Source organism: Phyllobates terribilis, unplaced genomic scaffold (assembly GCF_046119375.1).
Source record: "Phyllobates terribilis strain yellow unplaced genomic scaffold, ASM4611937v1 Scaffold_2__4_contigs__length_985480577, whole genome shotgun sequence".
Classification (NCBI taxonomy): domain Eukaryota; kingdom Metazoa; phylum Chordata; class Amphibia; order Anura; family Dendrobatidae; genus Phyllobates; species Phyllobates terribilis.
Window position 1 is genome coordinate 313,602,404 of NW_027362762.1, and position 21,970 is coordinate 313,624,373.

Consider the following 21,970-nt stretch of genomic DNA (forward strand, 5'->3'; position numbering starts at 1 on the left):
AATCAGTTTTCCCTGTTGTACATATATGTTTCATAGACTGCTGATAAAAAGAAAACACAAGGGCCTCATTTATCAATACTTTCTTGCAAATTTTTTGGAGTTAAAAGTTCCTGAACATAAGTCACAATGGAATGTGTGCTTAATGAGTAACATTTTTTTGTGACTTTTCTCCTCATTTGCCAAATTTGGTAAATTACAAAATTATTAAAATGGAAGAAGAATTGCTGCAAATTTATAGAGCAAAGCAGAGTTTTTCTACCAGGGAGTTTAAAACATTTTGCACATTTCTCACTAACTAAACTCTCATCTTTGTGCCATTATTCATAAATATGAGTAGTTTTGTTTAATTTTTTTTCTGGTTAATTTGTAAACCATTCACTGAATCACTGTTTAGTCTTTTACTTTTTTTATTTGCTTGTTAGAACTTTACTTAAAGGGATTTTCCTCCCTTGTGATATTGATGATCTATCTACTGGATAGGTGATTTGACACATGGCACCCCCATTGGTCAGCTGTTATCAGCTCTGGTAGCAACTTGACATAAACAGTGAATGGAATCAGAACTTCATGTCTCTGTACATTGTGCAGTGATCTTCTCCAAGAATTTCTGATCATCTTTGTTCAATGCTTTCAGCTGGCCATCGCTAGAGCTGATGACATCTAATAGTTGGGGAGCTGGGCATGCTTAGGATAGGTCATCAGTGTTATTAGCCAAGACACAGGATTTAACTCCATATGTACAGACATAACTGTACATCATAGTTTGGGTGGGTTCACGCAACAGTATAGAAAATTATTCAGAGTTGCATCCAGAAAAGTGGGATGATTTTTTTTCTCACTTGTCATCCGTTTGCAGTTTGTATGCAATCCTTTTTTTTTTTTTTATTCCAGATTCCAGTCCCTTATAATTGCTAAAAATTTAATAAAAATACAATTATGTTTTTTTTATATTATAGATTAGATTATTATTGTTATAGATTATTATATAATTATAGATTATAAAAAATCTAAAAGTTTAAATTGGCCCCCTTTTCCCAGTTTAAAAATAAATAAAATAAAAATAAACATATTTGGTATCATTGTGACTATACAAATATTATATCAAAATATTATAATAATTTAACTGTATTTTGTCCCACAAAAAACAAGTCCTCATGTGGCAATATCACTGGAAAAAAAAAGGTTTTGCTCTTGGAAAAGTGCAGTGTGATTCTGGAGTGCCAATGGCTTGCTATGGCAATAAGAAACCTGAAAAATAGAATTTGACAATTAAAAAAAAAAAAAAAGCTTTTTCCTAAAAGCCCAAAATGGGCAAGAACTTAAAGAGTAACTGTTGTTTTAATTTTTATTTCATAAATCAATATTGCATGTGAAAATTAGCAACTTTGTAATATATTGTATCCGAAAAATGTGATTCTTTCTCTGCCAAAATTGATCAGTCATTATCCAAATTCTCAATTCTGATGTAAAATCTGTATTCAGTGAAAACATCTCCTGTCTCAGTAATGGGAAAATATGTATTTTCTGAATATAGATTCTACATCAGAATTGAGAATTTTGATAATGCCTGATAAATTTTGGCAGAGAAAGAAGCTAATTTTTCTGATAATGCATGTTACAAAGTTGCTTATTTTCATGTGTACTATTAATTTCTGAAATAAAAATTAAAGCGACGGTGACTTTTTAAGGGTTTAAAATTATACCAATGAAGAAAAAACTTCATACCGTACAGTAATTGTTAAGTGATATGCTGCTATCTATTGTGAGAATGTTATAATACTGTGTATTACTGGGCTTTGCTATGTTTTATCCTTTCTAAAGCATGCTTATTGGAATCTTTATATGTAGGGATCACCTGAGTTTCATGCTTATGGTCTGTTTATTCATACTTTGTGTATGGCTAAATAAATAAAATGCTTGACAAAACTTTTTTTATAGTTTCGACTCAAAATGTGAAAGACAGATGAAAGACATGCATAAATCTGAGACCAGCACGTATTGTTGTTGTGTGTTATAAATAATCACAATATCTTCTGTCTATGCCAAAGTTATTTTTAATTCATGTGTTTCCCCTGCAGGTATCTCAACCAGACAATGCCAGCAGACTTATTAAGCACACAAAACAGAGAGAAATTAGCTAACCTCAAACAAGCACTGAATGCTCTGGGATTTAACAGTCTTGTAAGTCGTTCTGAACTGAGAATTGAGTGAATTGGCTTTAATAATTTAAAATTTCCTGGCTAATTAGAAGGCTACTCCGAATAAAAAGCAAAGTGACTGTAGCATTAGTAGAAAAGTATGAAAAGTGCACAGAGAGATATTGAAGTTGTACCTAATCCATGGAAGCCTATAGGTTGTTCAATCATCATTTTCACATTGAGTCCCAAGAACTTTAAGATATACTTTGGAATGGAATTATTTTCTAGAAGCAATATCTCATTATTCATCCACAAAGTCCTCCTGAAGGATTTCTCTCTCCTATGTGTTCTTTCTTAACCTGTGTTCTGTCATGGGTTTTAAAGACATGTAGCTTTAGCCAAGTTGATGGCCCTTCAGCTTCCATTCTCTGCTACCAAATGCTTCAAATCATTAGTGAAGGTTCTGATAATTATAAAGTGAACTATAGACTTGGATTTACTTATGTTAAATATTAGATAGTATCGATTATCAATAATTAAATGTAACATGGGTACACTTGAAAATCATAATTTGGTCAAAATGTAATTTATTTTGCCACATTTCAGTTTATTTTTTTCTTATGGGCTCAAGAACTTACAGACGGGTAGTTGCTAGCTACCTGCCTATTGTGCCTGGCGCTGATCTCTGCCAGCTCAGAGCTGTCACAGACCACTCTTGCTGGCAATTCTGTGGCTTCTGATGACACCACTTCGACTGAGCGGCTGCTTCTCTTCCACTCTGCTCTGTTAATGGGCTGTGACTGTCAACGTCATGCTGTTTGAAAAATAGCTCTCCGCTACATAACTGCGGGGAGATGGCTGTCAATCAGCAAGACATCGTCAGTCACGCCCTGTCAACAGGACAGCCCGGAAGTGTTGCTCTGTTGACATGAAGCAGCAGAATCGTCGGCTGGAGCGATCTGTGATTGCTCTGAGCTGGCGTTGGGCAGAACAGGCAGGTAGTTAGCAACTACCTGCTTGTCAGTTCTTAGCCTAATAGGAAATTTAAAAAAATAGTCCTGGATAACCCCTTTAAGTATTAATGGAAGTTTTCGGCTTTTTTTTAACAATTTTGTTTATTAAGGGAAATAAATTTTTATGTTACATAAAAATCCCCTCCCTGCAGCTTTTAGTGAAACTAAACACCATTGCATTGTAAACAATGGAGACGCACTCAATCTAATTATGGCCGCTCTCTCTCTTAGGCCACGTGCCCATGTTGTATATTTGGTGAGTTTTTTACATCAGTATTTGTAAGCCAGAAACATGAGTGGGTAAAATATACAGAAGTGGTGAAGTGTTTCTATTATACTTTTCCTCTGACTGTTCCCCTCCTGCTTTTGATTTACAAATATTGAAGTAAAATACAGACCAAAGACTCAATGTGTGCACTTGGCCTTAGGAATTATGCACATGACTGATTTTCTCACATGAGTGCTATCCGTGGTTCTCACAGATAGCACTCGTACCTATGATATTCTATGGGGCTGTACTAATGTCTGATCTTGTCCTCAACCTGAGTGGTCCATGGAAACAATCAGTGATGCGTTAGATTTTGATCTGAGTGTCAGTTCAAAATTGGAAATGCAAGTCTATGGGTCCAGGGAAAAAATGGGATCCTGCTCCAATGACATTGGAATGCTGTCTGATTTTCACAGAATAACAGAATGTAGAAGGTGGAGGAACTCTTTTTTTCTTTCTCTCCACGTCCGAGAAAAACTGATGCCACTCTGATCAAACTATGATCAGAATCTAATCAGAATAATTGCACCGTTTTTCTACGATATGGAGAAAACGGTCATGTGACCCTTCTCTTAGGCCGATTTTAGACATCCTGGAAACATGGACTGTGCTTGGATCAGAAAACATATATGAAGCAATTAGATCAAGTTGGGAGACCAGGTAGTCCAGCCAAGTCTTCTGATTTAAGCACAGTCCACATTTCATAGGTGCCTGAAGCAAGCCTTAGGATAAGTTCACACTGGCTGGATAAAAATAATCATCCCAGTTTCATCCAGAAAACTGAGACAATTTTTTTCTTATTTTTTATGCATTTACGATTATTTTTGCACAACAGTAGACTTGAATGAGATAGTTTCATCTGACACAAATCTGACAGATTGGGTCTGTGAAAAAAAATCACTCATCTGCATCAGCCCATTGAATAATATTTGTCTGAGTGCTAAATGTCTGTTTGATTTTTCACAGACTGCACTCAGTCTGAAAATACGGTCGTGTGAACTTGGCCATAAACTGTGGAATGTGTGGGATAGTATGTGACCTGATCTGTGTAAGATATTGGTGTTCTGAGTATTTTAACCACATGGAGTGGAACATGTACGAACTGGGCATTCCTGAATTGTTTGCATTAAAAAAAATATATCCTGGAAATCTCTTGCAATATTGTACAAAATGTTTTCTCTTTTGTGTTACTTTAATATGTGCACAAATGTGAGTATAGACATCCAAATAAAAAATGAATGTTATATGTTGGGAAAATAATATGCTTCATCTGACAAATGGATTGGCGGAGGCAACATATTCTTTAAATATTAAATGGAAGAAGTGGTGTATAATTTATTTTCTAACCTGAGTGAATGTACAGCTCGCTTTGAAGTTGCAGAATACTTGAGGAACAGATCAGTAGAGAGACGCTTTTGTTAAATTAATTAATGAATATTTTGTCAAATATTTAAAGGGATACAAAGCCGCAGGGAAGGATGGAAGCAGAATCATTTCTGAAAAATACTTAAAGAATACTCTAGTGAGGCTTACTAGCTGGGGGGCAATTGCAGAAATAAGTGTGAGATTGGAAACCTGGTCACTTACTGGTCACATCAACATGCTAATTTACTGTAGTTAAGTAGTCGTCTAATTTAAATATCCTTGGTCCACATTGCAAATGATCTGGGAGTTGTTGTAGTCCGATAAAAATAAAGCAGTGAGTCCATGATTTTGATAAATGTGTGGAACCATAACATTAAATCCTGTTCCACATATTACGCTGAACCCTACTAATTTATGTATTGTTTTTTGTTTTTTTTATAATGTTTAGGAAGTTGAGAATATTTTCATGATTCTCTCAGCCATTCTGCACATTGGGGATATTCGGTTTACAGCCCTGACTGATGCTGAAACAGCCTTTGTGTCTGACCTCCAGCTTGTGGAACAAGGTAATGAATGTAATTCAACATGGACTACAGCTTCATGCAAATTAACGATGGGCAATTCTTGTGAAATTCAAACTTGCCAGTTTTACCAAATTTGGCTGGAAAATTAAATTCAAAGTAAAATTTCCACAAATTAAAAGTACTAAAAATACTCCAATTGCTGTGAAAAGACACTCATATTGTTCATATGATTGTATTCAACCTTTTTGTAAGGTTTTTAACTCAGACAGTTTTAATGTGAAAGTGACCTCAACAACAAAACAGCTTGTTTAATATGGTACTGTATTGACAGGCAATTATTTTTTAAGTAAAAAAAAAATGTTACAAAATCTGCGGGCAGATGCTTTCTGTGCCAGTGTTTATATAAATGTGATGTATATTGAAGAAGCCATGTATTTTTAACATACCATGGTCCAAAAATGGTCCCTTTTTAGGGAGCAGCAACAGATTTGATGTTCGGAAATGGAAGAAGCAGTGGCTTAGCTTCTTTTAGACATCAAAAAATTATAATCCGTTTTTTGTGGAGTAGCAACAGGTTTGATGTTTGTTCATTAAGTGAATTAGAAATGGAAAAGTACCAGGGTCAAGACAGTTTGATAAATGAGAAAGCAATGAATAAAGGCACGTCAATAAACTGCCCAAAATATAACAGTGGTAACAGGCTGCAGGCATCAGTATTGGTATGATATGTACGGATGTGAAATTAATGAGGCTTGCTTCTACATAAATGCAAAAAAAAAAATGTGATTGAATTATAGCAGCACTGATCACTGAACCAGCAGCTGCAAGCTATGTGACTCTCCCTGGCTCTGTCTTACAGACTTGATCAGCTTTTCTATCTCTCCCTATCACTTAAATCTGATTTATTTTATTTTCCTCACACACTAATCTTCACTGCCTTATCACACTCCAACACCATCACTACTTTTTCTTCAGTTTTTTTATGGCGTTTTCTAAGCAGTGAGATGTGATGCCCTATAACTATCCAAATTCACCAATAATAATAATAATAATAATCTTTATTTATAAAGTGCCAACATATTCTGCAGCTCATTAAAATTCAGATGAATTGTAAAATGTCTGCTGCATTCTGCATGTTTCTGCTATTGTACAGGCTATGGTAGTCCCTCCTCACTGACTGTGCTATATGTCGTGATGTGATACCTGCATGGCATTATAGGAAAGCCCGACCAACCCTGCCTGAGGACTTGTAATCCTTCTCTAGCTGATGCCATCTTCTGCAATTTGTGAAATGGCGCTGGCCTTGTTAGGCGATTCACACATAATGAATTATAGACTGTTTGAATTGACCGACTTCAGTGAATTTCTATAAATTTGTAATGAATTAGATTTGATTAAATATATTTGCCCATCTCTAATGCAAGAGTATATTTTGACTACTTGAACTTTAGGTTATCGCTTACTTTTTTTACTCATTGCAGACTTTTGTATGCATAACTTAAACTTGAGGCTCTGATGCACTATTAAAAGTATTTTTGATGCACCTTTGACCAAATACCAGACATCATTTTACGTAGTTTTATCTTGCCCCAACTGTTAAGTCTGTCTGAGATCATCAGCTCCAAAAGACTACCTCAGACAAACTTGACATTAGCCACTGCATCTGGCAGGTCCTAAAGAAACCCTTTCCCTTCACTATTTAATGCTTATACAGAGATAGAGACTTACAACGAGGCCTCATGGGTGGGTCGCATCCATGGAGTGGCTGCTGTCCAAAGAAGCAAGCCTGAGGCAAGAGTAGTTTAACTAGCCTGGTCAGAAATTGGAGGGACAGAACCAGGAAAAAAATCAGGAGACAAAACTGTCATTGCAACAGCCAGGATCGAATACCAGGTGGTCAGTAAAAGTGCAGTCAGGCTAGTCTGTTACACATCTTCCCTGGGTATTCCGGGTTCTGCTTCATTCACTTGTGTCCGCTGCCCTCTGTTGTGCTACAGTTAAGGTTTTGAAAGTAGTCCGGCGTGGCTCAATTACGTCATCATCCTAGGCCTATTTAAGGCCCAATAAGACACATATGTGTGCCTTAGGATTGACACTCCATAATCCTATGTTTGTATGTGCTCCACCATCTGTACTTATGGTGCACAAACTTGCATTCATCCCTGCTGGATTTCACTTCATCGGGCCTACTGCTCCTGAGATCACTTTTTGTCCAAGTCTGCACGGTTCCATATGTCCTCGAGAAAGCTGCATGAACATCTGGGGTCCGTTTACCCACTCGGACTTGAGGCTTAGTGATTCCACCTTACCAGGTGAGCCTAATAGTTGGGGTCAGGAAGAATTATCAAACAAACATGGTCAAGGTCAAAAGCATCAAAATTCAGGATAAGAGCACCAGTGAACCAGGTGAAATCCAAGCATTAAGGCTATGTGCCCACGATGCAGAAAATGTCTGCAGCATTTCTGCATCTCCCTGGCAGAAAAAACGCATGCAGATTGTGCATGCGTTTTTCCTGCAGAATACATGCGGATTCACATGCGTATCCACATGCGTTAACGCATGTGTTTCCGCATGCGGACTGACAAGCACTTTCCAGGCGATAGCATCACTTGGAAAGTGCTTGACAACTAGGTCACACTATATAAATCCATGCAAACGGCATGGATTTATATAGTGTGACCGTAAAAATAAAAAAATAAAGCTATAATTACCCCCGATGCCCCGCCACGTGTGCTGTCGCGCTCGTCCTGGCTTCTTCCGGGTTGCCGGCACATTGCGAGACAGCCTGCGGTCACATGACCGCGATGTCATCTCAGGTCCTGGAAGGAGAAGCGCTGCAGGGGCCGCCGGACAGGTGAATATAAACTTTATTATTTTATTCTTTATTTTACAGGTACAATGGTACCCAGGTCTGGATGAGAGTCTTCTCTCGTCCAGAACTGGGTACCATCCGCACATTGAACCGCATATAATGCGCATGTACAAATGTACAGACACGGATTATATGCGTCTCAATGCAAGTCAATGGCGGCCATTCCGCTGCGCTTCCGCAAAATTAATGAACGCGCTGCGGATTTATGAGCGCTGCAGAAACGCTGCGGAAAAATCCGCAGCATGTGCATTGACATTGCGGAATGCCATTGGGGACCACGGGGTGCGTATTACCAAGCGTTTTTGATGCGTTTCCGCTGCGGAAATTCCGCAGCGGAAACGCATGAAAAACGCAACGTGGGCACGCAGCCTCACTGGCAACTTTCAGCAGTATGCAGAGAGTTTAAGTAAGGTGAGTAGTACATGGTACTGACCCACTGGCTGACTACATCTGCTGAGCTGCAGAACAGCACACACATTCTGCCTGAGTGCTACCACAGGTCCCATCCACATCAATATGCCTTCCTGGATAGAACCTGCATTGCCCAGAGATATTGGCCACAATATCCTCTTCATAGTAGGCAACTCCTACAAGATTGATACAGAGGCACCTGGTGTCAGAAGTAGAGATGAGCGTTGTTCTACTCGAACTGTTCGCAAATCTCAAATTCGAGCTGTTTTGGGCGGTGTTCGAGCCGTTCGGCGAACACGAACAATTTGAGAAAAATTCGGCTGTTCGAGGTTATGTTCGATAACTGTTCGTGCACCAAAATCATAACTGGATTTTTTCTCAGTAATGATGAAAATTAATGTTAATACGCAGTTTGAGTGTACAGCGGGGTGGGGGGAGGGGCAGGGGATGGATCTCTGCAGGAACAATGAAGATCTCCATTTTTTTTTCTCTTTCCCGCATTTACAGTGGGGAGGTGCAATCTGTCAGCCTATCAGCAGCGCACACACGGAGCGAAGTGCTTTTTTTCACACAAGCAAGGGCATGTGTCATTGGCAGTGTATGTCACATGTCCTTGCCCTATAAGACCAAGCCATTTTCCCCGTCGCCACCATTTTCTCACTGCTGCAGCTGCGTGTTAGACGGCACCGCTGTTGCTGTGTGCGCTATGCCTTGTTAATTTCAAGCCAATTTTCGCACAAATCTACAGATAGCTTGGGAGTAGGGAATAGTTGTGATTGCAGTCCTTTTAAGGACTAGGTTACAGCATTTCCTACGACTTTTATCAGGCAGGTCTGTGCTCTTAAATAGATAGATTGTGGGAGTAAAGACTAATTGTAATTGCAGTCCTTTTCAGGACTAGGTTACATCAGTTCCTATCAGTTTTTGCCAGGCAGGTCTGTGCCAGTGCTGTGCAAGTTTTTTTCACAGCATTTGGCTGAATCTAGCAAAGCTAATCCTTTTTGGCCTATTGCAGAGTGTGTTAGTCAGTGGAGTAGCCTATCTGTGTTGCAAGATATACCACCTGTGTATAGAATACCAATTTTTTTACTGCACCTAGTGAAGTAAAATCTTTTGGGCATAGCATCATTCTATTAGTCCATCTATACTGACCTCCATCAGGTTGCAAATTGAATATAATTTTTTTCTGCATCTAGCTCTGAAAAAATATTGGGCTTCTAGCTGTGTGTGGGACTTGTTCTATTAATCCATCTATACAGACCTCCATCAGGTTGCAAACTGAATATATTTTTTTCTGCATCTACCTCTGAAAAAATATTGGGCTTCTAGCTGTGTGTGGGACTTGTTGTATTAGTCCATCTATACTGACCTCCATCAGGTTGCAAACTGAATATATTTTTTTCTGCATCTACCTCTGAAAAAATATTGGGCTTCTAGCTGTGTGTGGGACTTGTTGTATTAGTCCATCTATACAAACCTCCATCAGGTTGCAAACTGAATATATTTTTTTCTGCATCTACCTCTGAAAAAATATTGGGCTTCTAGCTGTGTGTGGGACTTGTTCTATTAATCCATCTATACAGACCTCCATCAGGTTGCAAACTGAATATATTTTTTTCTGCATCTAGCTCTGAAAAAATATTTGGCCTTCTAGCAGTGTGTCGGACTTTCTCTATTAGTCCATCTATACTGACCTCCATCAGGTTGCAAATTGAATATAATTTTTTTCTGCATCTAACCCAGCCAATAGTTTTGGCCTAATACCACAGTTTGGCCACTCAGCTCTGCTCGGTTCCCATCCATTGTTTTTTTGTGCAAACAACTCCAGAGTTGTTAATTAGTTAACTACCAAAATGAGTGGAAAAAGGCCTGCTGCTGGTGGAAAGGGGAATAGGCGTGTTGGGAAGGGGAAAAAAGGTTGTGTCTGTGCGGTAGGTGTTAAAGCAACAGTAACATCAGCAGAAGAAAGACCATCTTCCAGCCAAACTAAAATGTCTACTTCTTTTAGCGGACAATGTGATAAGATCCCTTTCTTACGGCCACGCCAATCCCTACAAATTCCAGATGAGGCACAAAAACAGCAGGTGCTTCAACGGATATCAAGTGCTCCTTTAAGTGGGCTCTCCCCCACATCAACTTCAACATCACAAATACTCCAGTCCTCAAAGGTGTCACCCCAATCGCACTTGCTTCCTCACAGCTCCCAAATCTCCAGCTGCCCGTCTGAGTATGAGGTAGAACAGATGGTTGAGTCTGCAGAGCTGTTTACTCATAATATAGCCTGGGAATCAGAGGTCGACTCCAGCGCTTCTGTGAATCCAGACGAGGAAATGATCTGCACTGATGCCCAGAATCTTTAGGAGTCGGATCCAGGACCAGACGCAGAAGGTTCTGACCATAATGTAGACCCTCATTCCCAAACTGTAACTCCTGTTGGTGGAGACAATGAGGAAGACGATGATAAGACTCAAATACCTGATTGGAGCGACAACTTTAGTTTTTTGTCAGGGCAGGAACAGGTTGGCTCTGAGGACGACGGGTGTGATAACGCACAGGGTGATGATGATGAGGTTGGAGATCCCACTTACTGTCAACCCACAGTCAGCCAAGAGATGAGGTCAGCAGAGGAGGTGGAGGAAGATGCTAGTGACGACGAGGTCAGGTTGCGCCTTCCTGGACAGAGACGTAGTACTGGAAGCACGTCAACAACTGCATCCTCAAACACAACTCTGCCTCTCACCACAAGTCGTGGTGGCTCTTCAGGACGCATGGGTGCTAAGCCTTGCATAGCCTGGGCATTTTTTCAGATCGATAAAGATGACCCAACTCGTGTTATCTGTAACATTTGTCAGCAAAAGCTAAGTAGAGGCCAAAAAATACATAGTTTGAGTACTTCATGCATGAACCGGCACATGGACATGAAGCATAAGTTGCAGTGGGAGCTCAGTGTGCTACAATGCGGCCTAGCCGGCCGGGCCAACCACCGTCTGCCATATCTTGTGCATCCGCGGCCTCTTCATCCTCTGTGACTGGGGGGACAGCAGTCACACCTGTTTTGGGGCGCAGACCTGCCACCTCTTTACCCGCAACAGCCAGCGTGATTGGCAGGTCATCATTTTCTTTGGAGGTGGTAATACCAGCTGGTGTTGAGCGCTGTCCGACATCGATAGCACCACCTTTGGATGAAGGCAACCTAACATGTCCGCCTGCATCTTCCTCACAGACCAGCAGTTTGCCGGGGACACCCTTATCAACCCCGTCTAAGCACAATAGCCAGCCCTCGGTCCCTCAGATGTGGACAAGTAAAAGACCATTTCCTCCTAGCCATGAGAAAGCTAAGAGGTTGAATTTCACCATCTGCAAGTTCTTGGCTACAGAAATGCTGCCTTTCCGCTTTGTGGACACAGAGGATTTTCGAGACCTTATGTCCGTCGCAGTGCCCCAGTACCAGATGCCCAGTCGGCACTACTTCTCAAAGAAAGGTGTGCCTGCACTCCACCAGCATGTCGCACACAACATCACCGCTTCTTTGAGAAACTCTGTGTGTGACAGGGTGCATTTCACCACAGACACTTGGACGAGTAGGCATGGACAGGGGCGTTACATGTCGCTGACTGGGCACTGGGTAACTATGGTGACAGCAGGACAAGGGGCTGCTGTCCAAGTCTTGCCGTCCCCACGAGTTGTGCGTCAATCCTCTTTATGTCAAAGTTCCTCCACTGCTTCTGCCTCCTCAACCTTCTCTCGGTCTTCCACCTGCACCCAAAGTCTGTCTGGTCATGCCACAAGCTTTCTAACTGCGCAGAAGGGATCCTGCACACCTCCTTACTATGCTGGCAGTAGGGCTCAACGTCATCAGGCGGTTTTTACATTGAAATGTCTGGGAAATGTGAGTCACACAGCTGAGGAGTTGTGGTCAGCTCTGGAGAACCAATTTCATGAATGGTCTCCACTGGACCTGAAACCAGGGAAGGCCGTGTGCGACAATGCTGCAAACCTGGGTGCGGCCCTTCGCCGGGGCAATGTCACACACGTGCCTTGTATGGCTCACGTGTTGAACCTGGTTGTCCAGCAATTTTTAGCCCACTATCCCAGACTAGATGGCCTTCTGCAGAGGGCACGGTCGCTGTGTGCTCACTTCCGCCGTTCGCATCCCGCAGCTCAGCGACTTACATCTCTACAGAAGTCGTTGGGCCTGCCACTTCACCGGCTAAAATGCGATGTGCCTACCCGGTGGAATTCAATTCTGCACATGTTGCAGCGACTGTGGCAGCACCGACAAGCCCTGGTGCAATACGTTCTGACGTATAGCCTGGGCCAACGAGATCCAGAGGTGGGGCAAATCACGCTGGAGGAGTGGTCTCAGATCAGGGACCTATGCACCCTTCTGCACAGTTTTGAAATGGCGACGAAGATGTTTAGTGCTGACGATGCCATTATCAGCATGACTATTCCGGTGATTTACATGCTGGAGCACATGTTAAACAGAATTCGGAGTCAGGTGGTGGCACAAGAGGAGGTGGAGGAAGTAGAGGAGGAGGAGTTGTATGCGGAAGGGCTAACATCTGCAAGGTCCAGACGGTCGGCAGCACCAAGGCGGCAGGCATGTGAGGGTGGGGGAGATGGTTTTACCAGGGCGCATGGTAGCAGCCAAACTAGTGAGGAAGGTGCAGGAGCCCAGGAAGAAGTGGAGGACGAACTGATGGAAGACTCATCAGATGAGGGAGACCTTGATCACATTTCTGTTGTGCGAGGTTGGGGGGAGAGGACAGAGGAAGGAAGCATGATTGTTACCTCGCCACCAACACAACAGGGACTTGGTGCTCCTGGATGCGCAACACACATGAGTGCCTTCTTGCTGCACTACCTGCAACATGACCCTCGAATTGTGAGAATTAGAAATAATCCTGACTACTGGGTTGCCACACTGTTAGATCCCCGGTACAAAAAGTAAATTTGCAGAAATTATTCCTGCCATAGAAAGGGATGCACGCATGCAGGAGTATCAGCAGAGACTGTTGCAGAATCTTACATGTGCTTTTCCACAAAATACCAGTGGTGCACGTAGTGAATCTCACAGTTCCAACTTGCCAACCGTGGGGCCGTCAAGTGTTCAGCACTCAAACCGTAACAGAACCACAGTATCTGCTGGTAACATCAATTTTGCGGAATCATTTCACCACTTTTTTAGCCCATCCTTTGCAAGGCCACAGGAGACAAGAAGTCTGACACATAGTCAACGCCTAGAGACGATGGTACAGGAGTATCTCCAAGTAAACATTGAAGCCATGACTGTGTCACTGGACCCTTGCTCTTTTTGGGCTTCCAATCTGGATAAATGGCCGGAGCTAGCCACTTACGCCTTGGAGATCTTGTCATGCCCCGCAGCCAGCGTTCTGTCTGAACGTGTGTTCAGCGCTGCTGGTGGTGTGCTGACAGATAAGCGCACGCGGCTCTCCACTGATAATGTAGACAGACTCACGTTCATAAAGATGAACAAATCATGGATCCGAAACGACTTTTCTACCCCTGTGTCATCCTGGGGAGAGTAAAAGCTTGATGATTGGTTAAAATCACCCTACCAACCGTTTTAAGCTTTCAAATTACTAATCATGTTTATCTGTATCTTGGCTGGAAAATAATTTGGGCTTTGTAGCAGTGTGCAGCACTGATTCTATTAGGCCATCTATAATAAGCTCCACCAGATTTAAAATGACTAATCATGTTTATCTGTATCTTGACTGGAAAATAATTTGGGCTTTGTAGCAGTGTGCAGCACTGATCCTATTAGGCCATCTATAATAAGCTTCACCAGATTTAAAATTAAAAATAATTTTTAGCTGCATCTAGCCCGGAAAATAATTTTGGGGCTCCGAGATGCGCAAGACACATAAGTGCCTTCTTGCTGCACTACCTGCAGCATGACCCTCAGTTTGTCAGAATTCGAAGTAATCATGACTACTGGGTTGCCACACTCTTAGATCCCCCAAACTTTTCGATCAACCTTTTCATTTTAATAAAGACCAAAAAAATGGTCATTTTTGAAATTATAAGCATTAGCAGGTTATTAGAAACTGAAAGCAAACAGTTTTCAACTCAAAACTTTATTCTAGGTGATGTTACAAATTTCACATAGGACCCCTTGTTCGAAAGGAGCTTCTGAACTCTCTCGTCCATTGAATTTGTCAGGTTTTGGATGGTTTCTGCTTCAATTGTTTTGCATGAGGACAGAATACCCTCCCAGAGCTGTTGCTTAGATGTGAACTGCCTCCCGCCATCATAGACACTCCTTTTAATGATGCTTCAAAGGTTCTGAATGGGGTAGAGGTCAGGGGAGCATGGGGGTCACACCATAAGTTTGTCCCCTTTTATGCCCATATCAGCCAGAGATGCAGATGTTTTATGTGCAGCATGAGATGGTGCATTATCATGCAGAAAAATGATCTTGCTGTGAAATACACGGTTCTTCTTCTTGAACCATGGCAGGAAGTGCTGTTTGAGAAAATCCACATACATTATGGAGTTCATCTTTAGCGCCTTCAGGGATCCTAAAGGGGCCGACAATCTCTCTCCCCATGATTCCAGCCCAAAACATTACTCCACCTCCTCCTTGTTGGCGCTGTAGCCGTGTTTGCGTGGGGTGTCCATCAACCAGCCATCCTCCACTCCATCCATCTGGACCATCGAACGCTGCACGGCACTCATCCGTGAACAAAACTGTTTTGAAATCAGTCTTCATGTAATGTTTGGCCCACTGGAGCTGTTTCTGCTTGTGTGAAGTGGATAGAGGAGGTTGACAGGATGGCGTATGCACAGCTGCAAACCTCTGAAGGACCCTGCATCTTGTTGTTCGGGGGATGTTGGAGGCACAAGCAGCTTCAAAACCTTGTCTGCTGCTATGACAAGGCTTTTTTGCCGCTGCTCTTTCAACCTGACGTAATTGCCTGTAGGAAAGAGTCCTCAATTTGCCCTTATCAGCACGCACACGTGTGTACTGTGAATCAGCTACATACTTCTTGATTGCCAAGACACTTCATCCTGATCATCGCACAATGTTGATTGTAGTCATGCCTTGACCTAAACACTCCACAATTTGTTGCTTCTCAGCAGCCGACACATCCTTTTTCTTTCCCATTTTGGCAGAAAATGTAGGCTGCTTAATAATGTGAGACAGCCTTCTTAAGTAGTCTTGCCTTTCATTGGACACACCTGCCAAACTAATTAGCACAGGTGTCTGCAATTGCTTACAGTGATATAAAGAGCCCTGACACACATCACCATCAATGAGTTTAACTGACAAGCAAATTCTTCCCTTATCACTCCTAAACACTTTTTGCATAATAATTTGGAACACAGTGTACATGTGCTTTTCCACTAAACACCAGTGGTTCACGTAGTGAATCTTACAGTTCTAACTTGCCAACAGTGGTCTGTATGGAGTTGTTCAATAAAGGGCCCAAAATTAAGATAACATAGATGGGAGAGGTCTCTATGAATAGGAATTCCTAAGTATTTGATACCCTGTGAGGGCCAGGCAAAGGGAAAGTTGGACTGGATGGAATCCTATATGGATTTGGGGAGGGAGACATCGAGGGCCTCAGACTTCGCTGCATTGATTTTAAAATTTGACCATGTAACAAAGTGATCTATTTCAGCCATAACAGCATGGATGGATATATGTGATTGAGTGATATATACTAGGACATCATCAGCAAATAGAGAGCACTTGTACTCGGTGCCTCCCACCTCAATCCACCTAATATTGGGGTTATGGCGAATTGATGAGAGCAGGTGCTCCGTCACTAGGATGTATAAGAGAGGGGACAGAGAACATCCCTGCCTTGTCCCATTGGTGATTGTGAAAGGTGATGAAAATGTTCTGACGCGCCCCCTGGGCCTTGGGACACCCGGAGCCGGACCCTTTTTGGTGGATGCTGGTGGTTGTAGTCTCCGTGGCGGCGACCCGGTTCCGTGGCTCAGGGCGGTCAAACCAGTGGCAGAACTATTTATGTGGTTTTGATGTTTAAATGTCCGACTACGCCACCCGTGGATTGCGGTCAGAGTGAAGAGCCGCTCCAGGGCAGACCGCTGAGGCTGGTGTTGTGGGTGCAGCAGAGCGTAGCATAACTCCCCACGGGAGGAGTATAGCCTCAGGGCAGTGTATGCGGAGGATGGGGGTGATGGTGCAGGGCAGCAGCAGTAATGACACGGAGTCAGTGATGCAGTCCAGGGCCTTTACTCACAGTTCTTATTATCCAGACTGTTATGCACACGCCCGGGCTGAGCGGCGTGTGCGTGTGATTGTAGTGATTCCACTGGACCATGAACCGGAGAGTGCCTGGAGGGGCGTGACTAAGTATCTGGCCGATCCGACCAAGATGGCACGACGGCATACGACGCCAGTGCACCAGGGAGAAACCGGGCAGAGGGACCAGGTGCTACTCCAGGTCAAACTCCGGACACGGGGGTTGACCCACACAGGGATTACTGGATCAGGCTGGTTAGGCTGGCGCACAGACTGGAGGGTATAGGCAGGCACGACTGGTATGCAGGCAGGCGGGTAAAGGCAAGCGCAGCTAGAGTGCAGACAGGGAGGCACTAGCAGGTAGGAACACAGGCGGGATAGGACCCAGTACACACTGGGACTCAGGAACAATACAGGTAGAGGGGTACAGGCAAGCACAGCTAGAGTGCAGACAGGGAGACACCAGCAGGCAGGAACACAGGCGGGATAGGACCCAGCACACACTGGGACTCAGGAACAGGCAGGTTAGGCTGGCACAGACTGGTGGATATAAGCAAACACGGCAGGTATGCAGATGGGTGGATACAGGCGAGTATGCAGGCAGGGAGGTACTGGCCGAAAGGACGGGCTGGAGCACAGAAAGGTTAAGACCCAGTACAGACTGGGTCACAGAACCGCAGATGCGGTAGACAACCACAGCAGAGAGGGAACGCCCGAAGCGGTGGGCAAGAACAGAGCAGGACGGGGCTGCAGGAGTAGCGAGCACAAGCAGGGCAGGACAGGACTGCCGGAACAGCGGGCAGAAGCAGGGCAGGACAGGACTGCCGGAACAGCGGGCGGAAGCAGGGCAGGACAGGACTGCCGGAGCAGCGGGCAGAAGCAGGGCAGGACAGGACTGCCGGAGCAGCGGGCAGAAACAGGGCAGGACAGGACTGCCGGAGCAGCGGGCAGAAGCAGGGCAGGACAGGACTGCCGGAGCAGCGGGCAGAAGCAGGGCAGGACAGGACTGCCGGAGCAGCGGGCAGAAGCAGGGCAGGACAGGACTGCCGGAGCAGCGGGCAGAAGCAGGGCAGGACAGGACTGCCGGAGCAGCGGGCAGAAGCAGGGCAGGACAGGACTGCCGGAGCGGTGAGCAAAGGAGTCAGAGCAGGCTAGAACCGCCGGAGCGGTGAGCAAAGGAGTCAGAGCAGGCTAGAACCGCCGGAGCGGTGAGCAAAGGAGTCAGAGCAGGCTAGGCTGAGTAGGGGGGACAGGGCTCTGTTCACACGGAACAGACAGGAAGGGAAAGGCAGAGCCAGACACCCACAGGGTACTTGCAGTGAAGTAGCGAGTGGACCACAAACTCACAAACGGGAGTACAGAGACAACAAGCAGGAGTTAGGTACGAGTTCAGACTCTGCAGAAAAAGGAAGGGATCGGACATAGAGGCAAAACAGGTAAAGGATAGGAGAGAGTTCAGACTGGAACTGAGTGTACGGAGGAGACCGACACTGCAGCGGGATACAGGAGTGGGTCTGGGAATACGGCCCCCAGAGAGGCAGGGCGAACAGGCAAGGAGCGTGTTCAGACAGGACAGACTAGATACAGGAGCGGGTCTAGGTAATCAGCCCCTAGAAGGCGAGAGGAACAGGCTAGGAGCGTGTTCAGACAGGTCAGACAAGATACAGGAACAGGTCTAGGTAATCGGCCCCTAGAGGGCAGGAGGAACAGGCTAGGAGCGTGTTCAGACAGGTCAGACAAGATACAGGAACAGGTCTAGGTAATCGGCCCCTAGAAGGCAGGAGGAACAGGCTAGGAGCGTGTTCAGACAGGCCTGGAAATACAGCCTCCAGGATAGGCAGACAAGAGAACACAGAACGGGACCTGGCACCTTCAGAGTGCAAGCACACACTGAAAGAAACACTATGCTCAGGCAGGGATAGATGGGAGCAGCTGAGCTATATACCAGGTGACAGACAGCAATAGGCTGAGGACGCACAAGGGGTGTGACCCACAGCAGGTACAAAAAGCAGGAAGTGATCGGGCGCCGCCCTTAAGCAGCAGAAACAGACACAAACAGACAGCATGGAGGGAAGCCAGAGAGACATTCTGGACAGGAGATCAAGTGCGCGCTCTTGCACAGTGGGAGATGGACCACTATGCAAGGACGCCGCCAGGTATGTTACACAGACCATGTCTGCAGGTAACGGCTGCCCACGTCGTACTGTGCTCACCAGGTGAGGGGCTCAGACAACTCCCAGATAACTTTGGAGCGCTTCACAGGACCCCCTTTGTGTGTCCTTTGTCTGGCCTTTCTTACCAACCCTTCTGTCCGGCTGCCTCGGGCCTCCTCTTGGTAAACTTGGCGCCAGTTTCCCTGACCCTATGTGGTGCCTTCCTAGCGGGTGTAGCGAGGGGCTGCGCCACATAAAATGTCACAGTCTCCTGTTTCTAGCTGAGGGTCGTTTCCTGCCTCCACTAGTTTCGGGGACCGGTCTCCCCCTTTGGCCTGACCCCTCCACGCAGGTGGATTCGGGCGTGCGGTGGTGACTCGCCCATCCGCACCCCTGAGATCCCTTCGTTCCTCGTTCCTGGAGCCTTCTCCGCTCCTCTTCCTTCCTTCTCCCTCTTCCAGGCCTGGGCCTCTGTTACTAGGCCTGCCTCCGGAGCAGAGCTCATGCAGAGCCCCTGCTCCCTGCCACTTCTGCTCAGACTTCTCTGCACTGAACTAAGATGGTGCCCACCTTTTATACTCCCTTCTCAATGCACCCAGGAACTGCTTCCTCCCTGCTCCTGCACTACAGGGTTCCCCTTCTTCAGTGTTCCCTCCCCCCACTCCAGCCAGGGACAGGGACTGTCGTGCCCATCTCAGGGGCATATTGGTCGCCCTGCCCCACGGCAATGTGGTGTAATGCATGCAGGTGTCGGGTCCTGATCCACACTACATCCTTACCTGAGAGTGAGATATCACACCTCTGGGTGAGGTGCAATACCTCTGTAGCAACCGAGCCCTCAGGGTGCTACAGTTCCATTTATCTTCAGCCTAGGTGACGTATTGCGATACAGGTCCGTGATTTTGGCTATAAAAGGGTCCCCTAGACCCCTACCCCAAGCTTTTTAAGAGAATCATATATGGCGTGCCAGGAGACTCTATGGAATGCTTTCTCAGCATCCAACGAGAGTATCTAATTACAAATTTTTAACTGCATCTAGCCCAGGAAATACTTTGTGCCTAGTAGCAGTGTCTGCTAGTCAGCGGATTATCCCGGCTGTTAAGCAAGCTACACCACCTGTAGTTTGGACACTTCATTTTTTCAAAGGAAATGCTTCGGGACCGCAGGATACTCAGTGAAGAGCATCAGGAGGCACCCCAAGGCATAGGGGCTCGGACTGGCAGTAGGATGCCTTGCGGTGGACAGCCGAGCTCGATCCTTATAAAAGCTTTTTAACTGCAGCAGCTTTAGTGGACGCTACTGGAGCTGGAATTACGCGGCTGCTGGCATGAGACTTGCCCTCCAATAGATCCTTGTAAATGGATTTAAAGTGTATTTATTCAAATTAGAGAGACAATTTAAATTAAAAAGCTTAGAGCTGCCTCCACCACAGGGGGGCTCGCTCGACCCACCAGCGGACAGGCACCAGTATTGGGAGAGGGGGGCTGGCCGTCAGGGTTCACCGCGGCTCTGGCACAAACCCGGCGACACGGAGGTGGCACGGGCAGGAGCGGACTGAACCTGTCGGCTTCTCACTTTTTGGATTTTAGAAGGGCATGACATGCCTATATCTGTGTCTCCCCCTCCTTTTACTCCTCCACCTCTTTTCTTTTCGCATGACTATATGTACTTGTCACTTTTCCATGTGTTAGTTGTGTCTTCTGAGCAGTTTGTCAGCTTTTGGACACCTTTGAAGGTGTTTTCTATGTGTTTCTATGTGTTTTTGTTTGCCTGCCATTGGTTTTAACAGTGTTCGAAGGTGTTCGACGAACAGTTCGGCGAACAGTTCGGCGAACACACGGGTGTTCGACGAACCGAACCGAACTCGAACACTACGGGGGTGGCTCAACACTAGTCAGAAGTAGGTTTCACTTTAGAAAGTCTGTGTCGAGTTGTAGCACCAATCATCTGAAACTAATAGACCCTAAATATTGCAATGAACAATTTTTTTTTTTTAATAGAGACCACATTTTTGTCATATTTTGCATTTCAACATTTATTTACCCCTTAGCCCATTTGGTTAATCATTAAGACTCAGAAGCACAGCATATGTTTAATATTATCATCAAATTCCCCTATGTAAAAATCAGTTTGTAGCAGCATAGCCAGATTAATCTATCCAATATTTAATAAAAATGCATGTTAAAAATAAGACATAATTAACTGTATATATACTGCAAAAATCAGTAAGAAGCTATTTTCAAAGACAGCTGATTTTTTTTTAACAAGCTCATTTATGTAACAATCACTCTGTATCAATAAAAGGCATTGCAGATTGTTTGGAAACTCCCCAAAAAAAGGTGTCTGACTTGCTTAGCATAATTCAGAATTGTGGGGAAGATGTTAACTGTTCTGTTTTAATTTATGCAAAATTTAGAACTGCTGTAATTTTATTCCAGTGGCTGGAATGCTGCAGATATTGCCAGATGAGCTGTCTACTGCCTTAACAACAGATGTGCAATACTTTAAAGGTAAGATGTCATTACTGGATTTAACTAAATTTAAAAGGATTGATGCCAGGAGATCATATGATTAGCCACACATTATCTCATCTTTAACACTGTAGTTGTTTAAGTTTTCCAACCATGACAATATGAAGTGTGTAAAACAAAAAACTAACTAACTACTAATAAAATATTTTTTTCTTTAATATCCAGGAGATATGATAACTCGGAGACATTCTATGGATACAGCAGAGTTCTACCGGGATCTCCTTGCAAAATCACTGTATTGTCGTCTGTTTAGTTATTTAGTAAACAATGCCAATTTCTACCTCCAAAATCAAAGTGATCAAAACAGGTAAGAGCCTAGTATGGAAGTAAAATTCTTTATTTATCATTTATAAAATATAGCTTTTATTTAAGACTAATTATTAGATATAAAACATGCCCTTCTCTGTCTCTATTTTACTTCCTATTTTAATGTCTGACGAATGGAATTA

The 21,970-nt window shown here is 44.2% G+C and overlaps 1 protein-coding gene across 4 annotated transcripts in view; it reads left to right on the forward strand.

The window, feature by feature from the left end:
- Positions 1-21,970, forward strand: part of MYO16 (myosin XVI) — a 904,557-nt gene that overhangs the window by 473,808 nt on the left and 408,779 nt on the right. For all 4 annotated transcript variants that reach the window (XM_073664248.1, XM_073664251.1, XM_073664257.1 and 1 more), the window contains exons 17-20: positions 2,079-2,181; positions 5,233-5,350; positions 21,429-21,500; positions 21,687-21,828. In XM_073664248.1, coding sequence (XP_073520349.1) covers positions 2,079-2,181; positions 5,233-5,350; positions 21,429-21,500; positions 21,687-21,828 — 435 coding nt within the window. The remainder of the gene's footprint in view (positions 1-2,078; positions 2,182-5,232; positions 5,351-21,428; positions 21,501-21,686; positions 21,829-21,970) is intronic.